The 16864-nt window shown below is 36.5% G+C and overlaps 2 protein-coding genes across 3 annotated transcripts in view; both read right to left on the bottom strand.

Moving 5' to 3' along the window:
* Positions 1-3615, bottom strand: part of LOC116845686 (esterase FE4-like) — an 8391-nt gene extending 4776 nt beyond the window's left edge. Inside the window, exons 1-3 of the mRNA XM_032818688.1 lie at positions 3400-3615; positions 1991-2279; positions 1717-1902 (exon numbers count right to left, since the gene is read on the bottom strand). Coding sequence (XP_032674579.1) covers positions 1717-1902; positions 1991-2279; positions 3400-3591 — 667 coding nt within the window. The 5' untranslated portion in view covers positions 3592-3615. The remainder of the gene's footprint in view (positions 1-1716; positions 1903-1990; positions 2280-3399) is intronic.
* LOC116845687 (abl interactor 1-like) overlaps positions 1-16864 on the bottom strand; it is a 556408-nt gene that overhangs the window by 340666 nt on the left and 198878 nt on the right. The gene's annotated exons all lie outside the window — the stretch shown is intronic.

The following is a 16864-nucleotide window of genomic DNA, read 5'->3' as shown; positions in this document are numbered from 1 at the left end:
ATATATATATATATATATATATATATATATATATATATATATAACAAATCATAAGACAAAAAATGATGACATGAATTTCAATTTTTGTATATATGTACTTTAAATACACACAAAATATGATGTATGCAAAATTTTATTCAAAAATAGTAATCTCTAATAGTCTAATTAAAAACCAGAAATATTAAAAAATAAGATAGATAAGATGCACTATCATAATATGATGTTAAATTAAAAATATGTTGTATATACTATTATCGTGTATATACTATCGTAGTGCGGGTGCTCCTAGGATTGACTGGTCAATGTGCAGAACAACCAAGCGTCTTAATCAAAGCCCGAAATAGTTTTCTATTTTGGTTTTTAACTGGTATGTTTTTAATTAATCCTAGGAATGACTAATATCGCTGATCAAAATTAAAAACTAGAAAATATGAATTGAGAAATAGAAAACTAGAAAATATGAATGTTATAACAAAATAAATAAAAAATATATCTTTGATAGGGTGTAAAGCTTTGTATCCACCTTACTAAAAATCTAATTTAACCCTATCCTAATATTGTGACAATTGTTGATTATTTAAAAAATATACATTTATGCACTTACATCTTAATAACTAACGTTCTCACAATGCTATAGAATAGAGTTAGATTTTATTTTTAGCAGCGTAGAAACTTTCAACTCTACCAAAAATATACTTTTGATACTTGCTAAATGCATGTGATATCAAAGGATTATTTATGAAACTTCTTTTGTTAATAATTTTTTAATACATGATTTAGCAGCGGTTAAAACCTATTGGAGGTTACTCAGAACAATGATTATTACAATATATTTATAAGAACACAGTTATTAGAGATGTCTTCCCTAAACAAGAGTTTTAATTTTTTTAGGTTTTAATTTTGATCAGCTATATTAGTCTCTCTTAGGATTGACTAAAAAAATACCAGTTAAAAGACAAAACACAAAATTATTTCGGACTTTGATCAAAACGCTTGATTGTTCCGCATGACCAATCAAGCCCGCACTACGGGCTTTGACCATAACATGTATATATATAATACGTTTTTACACGAAAAATAAAAATATTAACATATTTCTCATTTTCACTGACTTTTGCAGCAATTATGCAGGCAATATATACTTAAGGGGTTTCTTTATGTCTTTTTTTACAACAATCAATTCTTCTCGTCATCCTTTGTACAAAAATACTGGGTTAAAACTCGAAAAATGAGTATTTTGCGAAATATTTCGTACCTTACGTTGCAAAGTACCACAATAAAATGTAAAATATCTCAAGAAGTATCCGTTTTTTAATAATTTTAATATTTTTATACGCAGAATGGCCAGATAAGTGAAATTGTGCTAAAAAGAGAAGTATTTGATTCCATAAAAAAAAGAACGCACCTGCATTCTGCAAGTGCATTGGCGCATTGTTCGAAAAAATTTAATCACACAGAATGGTAGAACAATGCTTAACAATGAAAGTTTTTCCTTTGACTTTCTTCTATCTTGATATTTTTAGGCTTTCGCGGTGTTCATGCATATTAAAATTTGGTTTCCGGGTTTAAGGCGCGCGGATTTGTTCTTCTTTGTTTGATTCTATCTTGACTTAGAAAACAGCTGTAACCCGTTTCAGCGACTAGAATCACCCTATACGTCGATATAGGTCAGAATCGATGGAATCGGTCGTCCCGATCGAGCGATATGCGCCTCACCGTCGGACATGGGTGACATCATGTGCAACTGAACGGAACTCGCGCCCGCATCCTCGCCGAAGATCGTAACTCGATTGGGACAGCCGCCGAAGTAATGTATATTGTCCTTGACCCATTTCAACGCCATCACTTGGTCCTTCAAGCCGGCGTTGCCGGGCGCGCTCTTATCTCTGGTGTTCAAGAATCCTATAAATCGATGCGGCAAATTAATTCGCCAGCTGCTCGCGAGATTCGCGAATTCAGATTGCTCGCCGAGACGACGCATTCTACTTGCCGATAGGGCCAAGTCTGTAATTGAGCGTTACGAGGATGACGTCCTGCTCGATCAAGAAGTCGGGCCCGAAGAACGTGTCGTCTCCGAGGCCGCTGTTGAAGTTACCGGGGTGGAACCAGACCATCACGGCTTTACGGGCGTCTTTGTCCAATACCGGAGTGTAAACGTTGAGATAAAGACAATCCTCTTCACCTAACATGTCCTGCTGTATCATGCAGAATAAAGGACAAACGGAGCGATGGTAGGTCGCATCGTATGTTCCTTCCCAGGGTTCGGCAGGCTCGGGCATCTTGAATATCAATATTAGGACTCGAGTTGTGGGTTCATACGATAATTAAAGTTGTCACTTCCACATTCTTTCGTACATCAGGATCATCACTCGCATGTAACTTACGAAAATGGAGACGAGCGAAATTTTGATCCTACTTTCGACTTCAATTCCATTTAACGCCCATTTTAATACTCTAATATCCGATATCAACCTCTTTTGATTTTATTTTATTTATAGCTTTGCTAAAAGATCTTTAAAATCTGCAAGTGGAATTTTGTGCGTTTTTTACCATTTAGAAGCGCTAATTGAGATTTCTATTTTTGTGTATTAAACATACGCTGAAGAAAAAGTTTGATAATAACCATCAAACCTGAATAATTTATGTAATGCACGGAGAAAATATTGTGTATATATATAATAATAATTATACCAAGATTTTTATAATCTTTGACTATATAATTATAATCGAAATCGCTATATACTAGTTTAAAAATATTATATACATTTGATCTTTTACGACAATTATTATAACTTAAATATTATAACTTTAACTACGATTATTATAACTTAAATATATTTTATATCATATATCAGGGTATATCATTAAATTAACTATTTCTTTAATAATTTATATTAAAATTTCAGTATAGTGTAACTTTACGAAAACCATTATAAAAATAAATAAAATTTTAACGTAATTTTTATTATATAATATTTTCACTATATACATATTACTAAATTATTTGTTAAATTAAATATTGTCCAATAATACTTATCATATTATATGATAAATATGCAAAATCATCTCAAAAATACCTTGGTAATATTCAAACTATTTAATAATTATTATTAAATTATTTGGTATTATTTAACAAACTACATATTTAATTATTTCAATTGACTATAAAAAATTTGTTTTACTAATTATTTTGCAATCATTACCAGACAATTAGAACTATTACGATAATAATTATTAAATATTGCACTAAAATGCTCAAACAAATGCATTTGTTAAACTATTACAAGACTTATTTTCAGTGTATATATTAACCTTTCAGAATATACAAATGTTAAAAAGTTTTGATCGAAAGTAGGACTAAAATTTTGACGTATAACTAGCAATGGGATCTTAACTTACCTGGAATTTATTGAGACCGACATTTGGTTTTGCATAAGGTATGCCTTTAAAACTATAATATGGTACATTCTGCAAAACAGTACTGGTCTTCAGACCTTTTAGAAATCCCTGCGGGATTTCCAATTGAACATCTTGCTGGGCTTTAGCCCACCCGACCACAAACACACAAAACACCAGTTTGTTGAAGCGCATTTTCACACTGCGACAAGACTGCTTCGTTGTGTCGCATTTTATAGCTTCGGTAATACGTTGCTGATCAAAAGAATGGGTTATTGCGGACTATATTTACGCAATCACTACTCGGCAAGCATAATAGCGCCAACTGGTTATCCGTAATTTACGAGATGCCTCCATAATCTCGCGTGTCAACTGCAATCCGCAGCATCGGGTTTTCAGGTAAAATTGTCAAGTCGGATTTCCTCAGTTTATCTTCAGCCTCGATATATAATCCCCATTAGAACTTCATGATACACTTCCTGAAATTTATTATTGTAATCCGCGGCAAGGCACTTGGTGCAAATCGCGTCGCTTTTTAAGAATCACGGATATGACATCACGATTGATCGCTGTGCCGTGTATACATTTTGGAATTTTAACCATAATACCCGTTTATCATCAATAAACACAATTCTAAAATCACCATTCGTTGTGTTTCGTTAAACAGCACGGTTGCCTGGATATGCGCTAAGAATGAAGGAAAGTTTACGTGATACCGATGAGTCATCACGGATAATACGTGATCGTAGCCACGTAATGCCTATTCTTATGAACCGACAAAATTTTCCATGCGATGACATATTCTCATCTACTTATTACTGGCAGAAGCGGAAATCACCCTAGGACGAGCGTGCTTCGCGCTTTAGCTTGTAATCAAAAGTTAATCGAGTCGCATCGCATTGTTAATGCTTAGACACATTAAAACTATGGAAAATATCGCGATGCCGTTGCCATGGCGAAATATTCCAAGCAGAATTTCAAGGCAGGACGCGTGAAGTGCACTCGGAATGAATAAATTTTTATAACTTACTTTTACTCTCTCTCTCTCTCTTTCTCTCTTTTTCTCTTTCTTTCCTCTCGCAAACGCGCATGGATAGAGAAGCAAATGTAAAGAGAAGAAATGAGATGAGCACAGCTGCACAAACTAGAACGAATAGTATGCCGTAATGATTAAGGTCATGCATTATATGCAAACTTCACGAATTAAACGGTAATTAAGATCGCGTTAAGGGAAAAGCACTCTGGGTTGTCTGATACCTATGACATGATGGAACGAGCAGCATGGGTATGGATGTAGAACGTAATTAAAATTCACGGAGATCAACTCGACGTATTTTTTGGCTAAACGCGCAGAATTGCATGAAAGGAAGTGTCTTTGAACCGGTCTTAAAACTGTGCAAAGGATGCGTACTTTGGAAATTTAGTAGAGTATACTCAAAGAAAAAGGCATGATATTGCAAACGTATAAGTGACAACTGGGCTTTTGTGTGTAGAATCAATATACAAAAAGATTTTTATATATTTATGTAAAAAATTTTTTGTTTTTTTTTTTTTAAGCTAATTAATTTGTCTCATTATTCTGCGCAAAAAAGCATTAAGACAAGATAACCGAAAGATGAATATTTTACGAGATATTTTGTATTCTATGTCAAAGTGCTGGAAATTTCAAGTGTTATTACTCGAAAAGTTCTTAACGAAAAAATATTTTATTATAGCGTTTTGGAAAGCTCTCGAGATGTGCTATAAGAATATGCAATGAAAAATGGGGTGTTCCATTTAAAAAAATTAATGTGACCTTGACCTGACCTTCGCTACGCAACCCAAGGTCAAACTGATGTGATCAGTAAATACATCTTTTTAAACGCCACAACTTTTGTCTGAAACATTTTTTTGTAAAACTTATATTTTTCCTGATATTCGGGCGTCCCGGTACTTTCCGAACACCCTGTATATAGTTTAATTAATTATTTTGTAGAGTTATATATTATAATGTATTGCAATGAGATTATGAATCAGAATAGTTGAGAAAATACATTGATTCAGGATAGATAAGAAGTTGATTCTGCGTGTGTGTTGCATCATATGTGTTTAAACATTATTATCTCCTCCCGTAGTTAAAAATTATTCGCACTAATACTCAGCGATTGGCTCCTATATGCCAGGTTACTAATTATGTTGTTAATTAACAGTTACGTTTCCACGATAATTCGATTCGACTTGACATGGAAATTTCTTGATTCGCACATATCTATATATGAAACTCTGAATTTTCTGCCTGCAAAACTTACAAAATTGCGACCTATATAGTTGACATCGTCACGCCTTTTTCCCGAATGTAGGCATCCGTAATTTTTAATTTTTAATTGGGTAACAACATCGTACGTCTCGCGGTAAATCAAGCTGCGAGCACGGCGTTGACAGACAGCGAAATGAAAAAGAAAGAAAAAAAATGGAAGATATATGAAATCGAGGTAAATCTGGCGGGCGTGATTTTCCACTTTAACGAACGATCCGACGGTTTCTGACAATCTGTTCGCCGCGCTGGGGAGAAGGAAGATACGTTCCGTGAGCAATTGCAGCCGTCCACCCGGCGTTCCCTCGAGTGAACTTCAGTCTGTTTCGAGCGTGCCATCGAATTTTTCAAACTTCAACGTGATTTTCCATGAGGAACGTTCCTCTCCACCACCGTCGTCGACGGGTGGAGACCTCAAAAGCGGCGTTGGCCGCGCAGTAAATGCGCGAATTACACTCGCGAATCGAACTTATGCAGAACGTTCGGCGGCTACACGCACGATTCGCGAGCAGCCGCAGTTCTTTCGACAATTTTTTTTCATACACCTCACCGTTAGCCAACTGAACGGAGTGCTCTAGAATATCGGGCTCATATCGAGTTCGATGGATTCGCGGAACGGCAACTGAAAATAAATTAGTTTGCATATTCAAACGAAGCGGATCTATACGGCGAAAAGGGGACAAGCCGGTCGATAAGCTGTATTATACAACGGCAAGGAACAAGCGCGCTCCCAACTTTTTCTCCTAAATAGAATATCCGCTTACAGCAAGCTGCTTTCAACGGTTGCCGCTGGGGAAAAGACAAAAGGGTAGACATGGGACACTTGCGAAATATGACCACTTTGTCCACGCCCCGGCATCGACGGCTCTCGCTTCTATGCGTTTTCTACCTGAGAAACTTATGGCCCAGTTTCGCGTTTCAAAGCGACATTCAAGTCGAATTTTAAACAACATGCTAATTCTCCCAGGAACAAGCGATGCGTGAAAGCGGCAATTTGAGGCGACCATTAATGTTAATGGTCCTCTTGCCCCGTTACCCAGCTCGCAATCTACAAATGCAACAGCGAATGCATACTTACTTTGTTTGTTTTTCTTGCCCGCGTAATAAGATGAAAGTTGCACAATAATGGTGGACTTATCTCCCGCCTTATCAACAGCGCTATTTCAGCGGAGTGCATTACTCGTCTCCCGATAAGTCATGTCCGCACAGTGCCACACGAAAGGAAAATTTTGTCGCGACTCATCGCGACATTCCGCATCACTCGGCGTCCCGTTACGCGCGCGACAGAGAGGCAATTAAAGCCCGCTGCCGGCGGACAAACACAATGAAATATTTCGTCGCGAGGTGCGGAAGGTCAAGTGTTCTCGATCGCGCGCGTTTCATGCCGCGGAACGTATCGCACGCATCGCGCGCGACGCGGGTGATAAAAAAAAGAGAGCCGAACGAATGAACGGGAAACGGCCGGCCAGCGGTCGGCGGCCTTTTAACCGGCGCGACCGGCGGTCGTTTGCCCGAATTACGGGCCACTGGCACCGGAAAAAACTTTCGAATAATGCGAAAACAACGCGCGGCCAAGCGCCAAACGCCGAAACGGCGGCAAGGTGCACGAATATTTTTCCCTCTGTCGCCCGCGCCCTTTGTCGCCGAGCGCGTGGCGCGCGCGCGCCCGCCCCCGCCATCGTCATCAACGATCCTCCCCGATTCCAGAGGATACGAACGAGCGAGCGAGCGAACGAACGAACGAACGAACGCTGCGGACGAAGCACGCGCGAATTTGACACATTTCCGGTGCGCGAAAAGCGTGCCGCGAGAGCATATTTTCACGTTTTTTCCTCCCACGGCCCCGAATCAACGGCCTGCCGTCACTCAGCCGCAGCGCCGCCGCTACCTCCACCGCCACCCTCTCGAGCTTTTCACTTCGTTTTAACAGCTCGTTCTTTTGCGGCTGTTCGCCTCTCTCTCTCTCTCTCTCTACCTTTTGCATTGTGTCCTCGCGCTTCCCTCTCCCTTTCCTCTCTTCCCTACCTTCTCTCTCTTTCTCGCTCGCACTCGTTACTTCTCATCCGTCCTACCCACCCCTTCCACTTCCATCCATTTGTCCTTTCTGGTCACCTCATCCCCCGCTCTCACTTACTCACTCGCACACTGTCACCCCGGCCCTGTACATTTCGTTCGCTCGCAAACAATGCTGCGGCCACCCTCGTGCCTACGCGCTATTTTCGCTGAATAAATTTAATTTAAATTTTCCTGCCGTTCGGAACGTTTATTAAGTAAATATATCACGCAGGGAGAGGCGGCGCGGCGTATACCCTGATATTTTCCGCGGGACTTCCACCGCCAAAGCCGCGAGCACGTATTGCATCCCGCCATTGCCGCGAACGCGTGCACGTGTTCATGATGCACTCATAGAATAACCGGCGAAACGCGACTCCGTGTTTACCGGATTAATTTATTAAGTTCTGCGCGAGCCCTTTTACACCCGCTCGTTGCGCGTTCCGTATCCCCGGGCTAGAGAATTTCGCGGTATGCGAATTGGAAAATGTAGTTTCATTGCGCGGAAATTATATTAAAGCGGAAACTGTCTGCAACGAAATGCAATGAGTGTGCGACATGCGATTTTAAGGATCACAAACCACAAGCGAACTGAAATTAAAATCTTCCACCGTGTCAATGTACATCTCGCAGCATCCGTGCGAATACACGGCGGTTACTGAAAACTCGGCTTACGCTATAGTACAATAACTCACCATTAGATCGTGAGTAGAATGTCGCATGACAGTTTGCCGTATAGAAACAGAGGGAGAGGGGCGGAGGAGAGAGAGGAGAGGGACAGGGCAGGAAGTGAAGCAACATGGTATATAGGAAGGGAAGGTGAGATGTCATATTTGCGGCCATTAGGAAGCAATTAGCCAAGCGTGAGCTATCTTTTTGTCCGCCCTCTAACTCAACCAGGCACTCACGAAGGAAGAATAAAGCGTAATATGTTCTCTTGATCTCGGCTCTAACGAGTTCAGCATCTCGCCTAATAGTCTTTAAAGGCTAGACACTTAATAATCCACGTAAAAAAATGTCCCAAGGTTTTCTCAGATGCAGCATAAATTTTGATTAGAATTTTGTAGAAATTTATTTGAAAATTAGTCATCCTACTTCGATACCAATTGTACGGAAACGTAAATTCAAATGATGTAATAACTATTGCAGAATAAAACTTCGTAATGTTTTACTGCCCCAATTCTATTTTTGGTTCAACTTCGGATGTGTTTATGTTTTTTATGTAGATCTTTTAAATCTATCGGCTTTAGTCTTTATGTAACGCATGAGATTGTTTGACAAACAAGCACGTGAAACAAAGAGCAGATTGCCTTATCTAAATCTGCTACATAGAAAAAGAATATCAAACATTAGATAGAGAGATAGGATATTGATACTTATTTTTGAAACTAGCTTCAAGTGAGACACTCATTTGAGTTCAGAATTAGATGAGAGCTTTTCAGTTATATCGCGATTATATGAATGTCGCACATTTCATAATTTGAGGAACTTGAATCTAACTCTGAATAAAAATCGGAGTATCTCAGATGAGAGAGATGTGAGTATCTCATATAAAACAAGTCTCAGACAATTATTGATAAGGGCTTTAATCTCGTCTCCTGTTTCGTACCGCGCTTTTATCGTGAATTCTCTATTTCGGATATCGAATCCGCTCTCGTTATCACTTTTGTTTGTATCAATGTACGATGAAATTATCGATTGTGATCGTTAAATCTGTGTAATCAATTCTCCCGAATATTTTTAACAATACGATTGCTGGAGTTCTCTTTTCGAAATTCTCTCTCTAATCTAATTAGGAATCCCATTTTTGTTCACATGAATTTTCTGGGAACGAAACAGAAATACTACGAAAATTTGCATTTTATTTAGTTCACGCATAAAGAATTTCCTAAAATCTAATTGGGATCCAATCCGCTTCTCCAAAAAAGTAATGGGTTCTTATTGGAAAATCTACGAAGATTCGGATCAGAACGTCATTTTTCAAAAATACGATTCTAAGTGAGAAACCCAGACAAATTTTATTTTACTAAAGTTTCTTTTTTGTATTTTTATTTGATATTTATGTTGGACAAAATATCGAAAACACTTTGAATATTTGAATACACTTACACTTTGAATACGTACATTTTACAAGTATAAACACATAGAAAGCATAAATACTCAAACTGTTTCAAGTATTTTGCTTAAACTATTTTTTAAGTAAATAAAGGTATCTCGAATAAGCCAATATACTGGGTGTAAAGCTGAAGAAAACTTTAACATTACATTAAATATTCAAGTGTATTGTAATTATTTACATAGTTAACTGCGAGTTACAACTTATAACTTGGTAAATTATAAGAAAGTTTAGAAAGAACAGGCTTTATATTTCCAGAAATCATAACATGCAAAGTATCAATTATTACTTTGTTATTCTCTGTGTCTCCTCCCTTCCTTTTACTCTCCCTACGCAATTTTTCTCTTGCCTTTAAGTTTCCCACTTAAAATCACAATTTCGATTATTTGGGGAATCGGAAAATCGATACATTTTAATTAGATCCCAGAATATTTTCTATAATTGGAGTAAGAATAGAATTCCCAATTGGCATCGCACACAATAAACTATTCGGAGCAAGTTTGAATAATCTGCTCGAAAGCTATGTTTAGGAATATTTAAGAAATTTGCATACATTTATTTCAGGGAAGCAGACTGAATTCTAGTTAGATCTCAACAAATATCCTCTATGCGAGAATTTACATTTGCCCGTATATACAGGATGTTCTATCACGAAACTGACAAACGTTGCCAGAATGTCCGGATGGTCATTCTAGACAAAACAATTCATACACGCCATGAATCGATTCAACTTCGTTCCCAAAATATTTTATTATACAAGGTTTCATAATGAAAGTTTTCCGATTTAATATAGTTATGTGTAAGATTTATTAATATGAAACCACTTTACTATATTACAATCGTTAATTTGACATTGACACTTAAAGAAATCCACATAAGTGTCCGCTTCCGGACAAAAGAAAAATATTTTGAAGTGGTGCGAAAAATATTGACAAAAAGATTTTTTTTTCAAATAATTTTTGTGAAATAACAGATACATTTTTTATTATACGTGCCCTTTCACAAGTTTAGGGGGTGAAATATCTCTTTGAAGAAAATCGGTTTTTTTTATTCAAAGGGAATATAATGAAAACTATAAGAGATAGAAAAAAATATTTTCAATAAAAGTTAAATGGTTTGAAGAGTACTTTACAGAAATTGTTTTAATAATTATAATAAGAAGAAGTGGTGCGGAAAATATTAACAAAAAGATTTTCTTTTTCAAATAATTTTTGTGAAATAACAGATACATTTTTTATTATACGTGCCCTTTCACAAGTTTAGGGGGTGAAATACCCCTTTGAAGAAAATCGGTTTTTTTCATTCAAAGGGAATATAATGAAAACTATAAAAGATAGAAAAAAATATTTTTAATAAAAGTTAAATGGTTTGAAGAGTACTTTACAGAAATTATTTTAATAATTATAATAAGAAGAAGTGGTGGGAAAAACTTTTTTTTTCAAATAATTTCTGTACTCTTCAAATCATTCAACTTATATTTAAAATATTTTTTTCTATTTCTTATAGTTTTCATTATATTCTCTTCGAGTGAAAAAAAATAATTTTCTTCAAAAAGATATTTTACTCCCTAAACTTGCGAAAGGACACATATAATAAGAAACATATCTGTTATTTTGACCTAAAGTACAATATATTATAAGTTTATGAAAATCGGAGGCGGACACTTGTGTGGATTTCCTTGTTAGTAGAATGTCTCCCCGTTCACAGTTTCATTATTGTTCAAATTATTCATTACAGTGCTGTAAATATGCTATGACCAGTACCATGACCTCCTCGGTCATTTCACCGTTGGATTTCTTCCTGTAGAGCTGGATGAAATCCAAAGTGTACTTGCATGGAAAGCCAGAAACACGAGAACAATTAGTACAGGCGATAACAGAAGCTGTACGCGGCATACATCATGACATTGCTAATGTTCGCTGAATGCGATCACTGGAGTAACGGGTCACAGCATGTTTACATCGCCGTGGTGAATAATTCGTATAAAATATATATGAACGGGAACATTCTACCGAGTGTTAATATAGCGATTGTCAGAATTAGGAAGGTTACTTTAAAAAAGTAACGCGTTTACTATTAGTGTTATTAAGAAAGTAACGATTTTCGTTACTTTTTTGTTATTTTTTTATAATACTAAAATGAAATACGCGTAATTAATTTTAAAATAAAATTATTATTTTTAAGCTAAATTATTATTTTTTGTGTAGCTAGTTTACCTAAAAAGAACAAACTATTCAAAATTGCAATAATCCTGACTCGGAGGACTAATTTTTCTTTATGAAATTGATTCTTCTTACCTTTTACTACTTTTCACATAAAAATTATTGTTGATACAAAATCAGATTTTGCAATTTAGCTTTTAAAAATTTTTAGTAAATTTAATTATAGGTATGTGTGTGTGTTCAGTTGTAATATTATATATACACACACTTGTTCCATGATCTCTTACAAAAGTGAAGTACATTAAGCATACCTGTTATTAAATTTATTAAAAATTTTTAATAGCTAAATTGCAAAATCCGACTTTGCACTAACAATCATTTTCACAAGAAGAATAAAATAATATTACGTACTGTCTTCTAGTGAATATCGAAATATTTCTATCCAATCACAAATATTTAATACATGCTATTAGCATACGACAAATGCATAATCTATTGAATAGAAATAATTAAAATAACGATAAAAGTAATGCCGACCGTTAAAAATAACTAAAATAATGATAACAATAATTGAATTCGTTACCGTTAAAATTGAAAATGTATTTAAAACGTAATTAAAAATATAACAACGTTACTGTTACTATTACCGTTAAATAGAAAAAAGTAATAATCGTTATCGAAAAAAAGTAACGGTAACGATAACGGTGTTACAAATAACGCGTTACTTTCCAACTCTGGTAATTATAATGGTATTGTGATTTTATATCCATAAATTTCACATGTATTGAGTGATTCAGGAGAATGATTCAGGACTCTTTTGCCACAAACTAAGGAATGATAGGTCTCGCAGAAAGGATAATTTTTGCTAAGAAACTATGGTCTCTGAAGTATTGTTTAAGTCTTACCAACAGCAAAAGATTTAAATAACATTTATTATAAATATGAAATGAATTTATCTATGTAAGTACATGTTAATGTTTATGTTCTTCGAATCTATTTATATTTACATTATTCCACCAAGTCATGATCCCTTTTCCTCGTCTCTACCCTACGTCTGTATACGCAGTCGATTCCTGAGCAATCACTTACAATCATCAATCAAGGATGGATGTCTTTGATTTGGCTGAGCTCTCTGACATGATAATGTGTTACGGGGAGGCTAGGAGAAACAGAAGAGAAGCTCACCGCATCTACCAACAGCGGTTTGCTCGCAGACAACACCCACATCACACAATGTTTGCTCGACTTTTTCAACGCCTTCGAGAAACGGGACTTTTTCGTCCTCGGCACATTGGTGGAGGACCAAATTCAACACAGACTTGAAATGTTCGAGTTTGACAATCAACGTTACGACGATTTCATGAAGGCGATCAGCTTCAGGGTAAACACTTTGAACGCTTTCTGTAAGCGCGAACACTTTCTCTATGTGCTTGAAATAATAAATAAATAATTCATTTCGGAATTGCAATAAATATCACCTATACAAGAGAGAGAACTTCGCGGTGGCGTAACATCTAAAAGAAACGTCAGAAAACATGAGTTGCTTGACAAAAAATGATCCTTTCTGCGAGACTTATCGTTCCTCAGAGTTTGTCGCAGAGGTCTTGAATCACCGTGTATATAAAAGCGATTATTATCAGAGCGGAAATCAGAGAGCTTCTTATGAGGCTTTTTACAGCAAAGTGCTTATATCTTGGAAACGAAGTCGAATCGACCCATTATATATAAATTTTTTGCCTTGAACTTTTTGCTATTATGTAAACTTTTTGCCTAGAATTTTTTGTCATTTGAACATGCTGGCAACGTTTGTCGATTTCGTAACGGAACGCCTTGTATATACGCAGGAGTAGGTCAAAACGGAATTTTATTCTGGGTTTTGTCAAAGCCGTCGGTATCGGCGCACTAGTTCCACTTTCACAGACACATGAAGCATAATCGAATAGAGAATCTATAAATACATCGATTAAATATACATAGTTGTAGTTACGTCGCGCACGTTCGTCGGCTTTCGTGGGTATTTTTGCTTCGACCGAAACTGGCACGGCACATTTAAAATTCCCCTCACAACAGGTGACAATGGCACGATAAGAAGCCTGGCTTGAAATAATCAGCATGTGTAGTTTCATCCAATTATCGTATCTATAAGGGTTAAAGAGAATCGAGAAAAAGAGCCGGAAAGGAGAAGAAACATAGATCGAGCAAAGTGCGACGAAAGGAATCGCCTGGTCGTTTATGGTGTCGGGTAGACAATGGTGGTAGCGAAATAGGAACGACAGATCTGCAGGATCGCCAGTCGGGATTAAAGCATCGCGTAGCAAACCTTCACCAACCACCGACGAAAGTAAAGCACTTCCAGCGACGGCCAGCTCTTTTGATTTGAATGTAAGAGTGATTTTCCGTGCGAGGAGCTTGAAAATGTAAAAGCCAACCGTTCCGGGCTAGTGGTGTTACGCGAAAGAGAATGGTAGATTGAGAAATAGTGAGGAGAGAGAAGAGAAGTGAGGGAAAGAGGCGGAAAGAGAACGAGACAAAGGGAGAGGGAAGAGCGAGCGGAAGAGCTAGATATCGCAACTCGGGCGCGGACAGAGACGGAAAGGGCGGGCTAACATAATTGCTTTCGCGAAGGAGGTCGCAAATTCGCCGTTCACACTCGGTCAGTACGGCTGAAAGCGTCCTTTCGAGCATAAGGTTTTTAATACGAAACAGAGCGGCGCATCTGGTCTTGAAAGCGTCGGAGATCTCGTCTCGCGCACGCTCCCGCGCTCTCGCGCACATCCCGAACCCTTTTTCGATTTTTCTTCCTGCCGCTCGGCCGTTGCGCACCTTGCTGGCGTTGCGCAAGTGAACCCAAACCGGATCGCCCCCGGTGGAATATCGATTATCGATATTTATTGCCACGCGGTCAGCATGCGTCGCCTATATATCCGACATTAACCGATCAAACGGCACGATGTACGATTTTCGTAGAGCCGGTCAGATATCGTCGGGTGCATCGCCAACTGATCGGAAGGTGATTTTCACATACGATATCTAAGCCAATGGCGCGCTCGGCCCGATGTCGAACAATAGGTCGACGTGCGGTATCGTTGCTCGACGTCCTCGTCCTCGGCAACATCGGTATCAGGCTGCACTTTGGCCTTCGGTTGTGATACTTGTCGCAATGAGACACATTCGTGTCACACGACTACGTTAAGTAAAAATACCGAATGACGCCACTGACCCAAATAGCGCCACCTTAACTTGTTTTGTACGCGTAATAAAACACAGCTGATTAAAAGAGTAAAGAATTGTGAGAAAGCAATCGTGAAAGTATATCAAATGGTTTCGTCAAAGTAAGTATATGAAAATATAACGTTATTTTCCGTGAGAGGCAGTTTCATATCATGAATTCGTCACTTTTGACTATCTACAACTGAGCTTGTTTTTGAGTGTTTACTACGATAATATAACCTGTAAAATGATAAAATGAGATATTTTTGGGTTGTAATACAAAATATTTTAGTTTTGTATGATTATTATGAATTAAACTGAATTAAAAACCAATAAAATAGTAAAATATTATACAATTATATGATTTTGTATAATATAATAGAGGTGGTGGATTTATGTATAAAAAGCATCATGTATACAAAACCGCCATAGATATGCAATAACATTTGAAAACAAATTAGTAGGAGTTAAGATGCTTATTATTTTTAATTAATAAATATATATTTGAATAGATAACAAGAGTAAAAATTGCATTTCCTTTATTATAATTATCTATATTGAAAACAGATCAGGTAAGGTGGCGTCATTTGGGACATATCAGTGGCGTAAATCGGGACATCCAACAATTTCAGTGGGCATAATTCGGGACATTTGCAGTTCACACTTAATTCTTGTGTACATATAAATAATTTTGTTTATATTCAATTTTTATATGTTTTTTTGTTAATTTACAATATTAACATTAGATAAAATTCATAGTCTTATCTAGTACTACTTTATTTTTTTTTTAATAATCTTTTAAAAATTAGTCTTTGCTTAGAGTGGCATAATTTGGCACGTTTATCTTATCGTGTACACGCAGAGAATTTTTTCCCGGAAATATAAACAGATGTTAATCGAAGAAGTACTATAATAGGCTTGCTTGACTTAGGATATATCTATAACGTAACAAAAATTTCAATAAAATGTGGGGAAATCAGGGAGCAAAAGATGAAACTGTACACACAAATATTTTCTTTTCGCAAGAAGAATGGAGCTTTTCTGATAGCTTCAAAACACGTGTGAAGAACATTTTCATACTGAATTATGGAAATCGTATCTAAATGATCCTAGGACAATATTGTTCATATGCTTTTTTTAATATTTATCTTGAGAAGAACATAATGTTTAGATAGAAAATCGAGAAATTATCTTTTCAGAATATAAATACTTTCCTTGAATTTCATTAAAACCGGAATAATATTACAGTTAAAAAATTAAAAAAGACTAATTTAGTAGTAGCAAAGTAAAAAACGAAAGATAAATTCTTCAAAAAGATAAATTTTTCAGTTCAGTGACAAGAATCCTTTTGGCATCTAAAAATGAACCCAGAATTGGTATCAAACGACTGAATTCTCTGTATTATCTGGGATGTTTGGTTAAACAAGTTTTGATGACAATAAACAGTCATTCTTGTTATTATAATGAGATATTCTCATATGCAACCAAAACATTTGATTGTAAACATTTGTTTGATATTGATTTGATCAAAATTTGCTTGCTGTATATGATAATATCTACATATCTAGTTATTATGACTACAAAAAAGATGTATGATTAACGTAATACCAAGTATGTAAATATGAAAGCTGAATT

The sequence above is a fragment of the Odontomachus brunneus genome, unplaced genomic scaffold (assembly GCF_010583005.1).
Source record: "Odontomachus brunneus isolate Ranch 3 - 2012 unplaced genomic scaffold, Obru_v1 Obru_scaffold_056, whole genome shotgun sequence".
Taxonomy (NCBI): domain Eukaryota; kingdom Metazoa; phylum Arthropoda; class Insecta; order Hymenoptera; family Formicidae; genus Odontomachus; species Odontomachus brunneus.
Note: the sequence above shows the minus strand (reverse complement) of the source record. Positions and strands in the feature narration are given on the sequence as shown.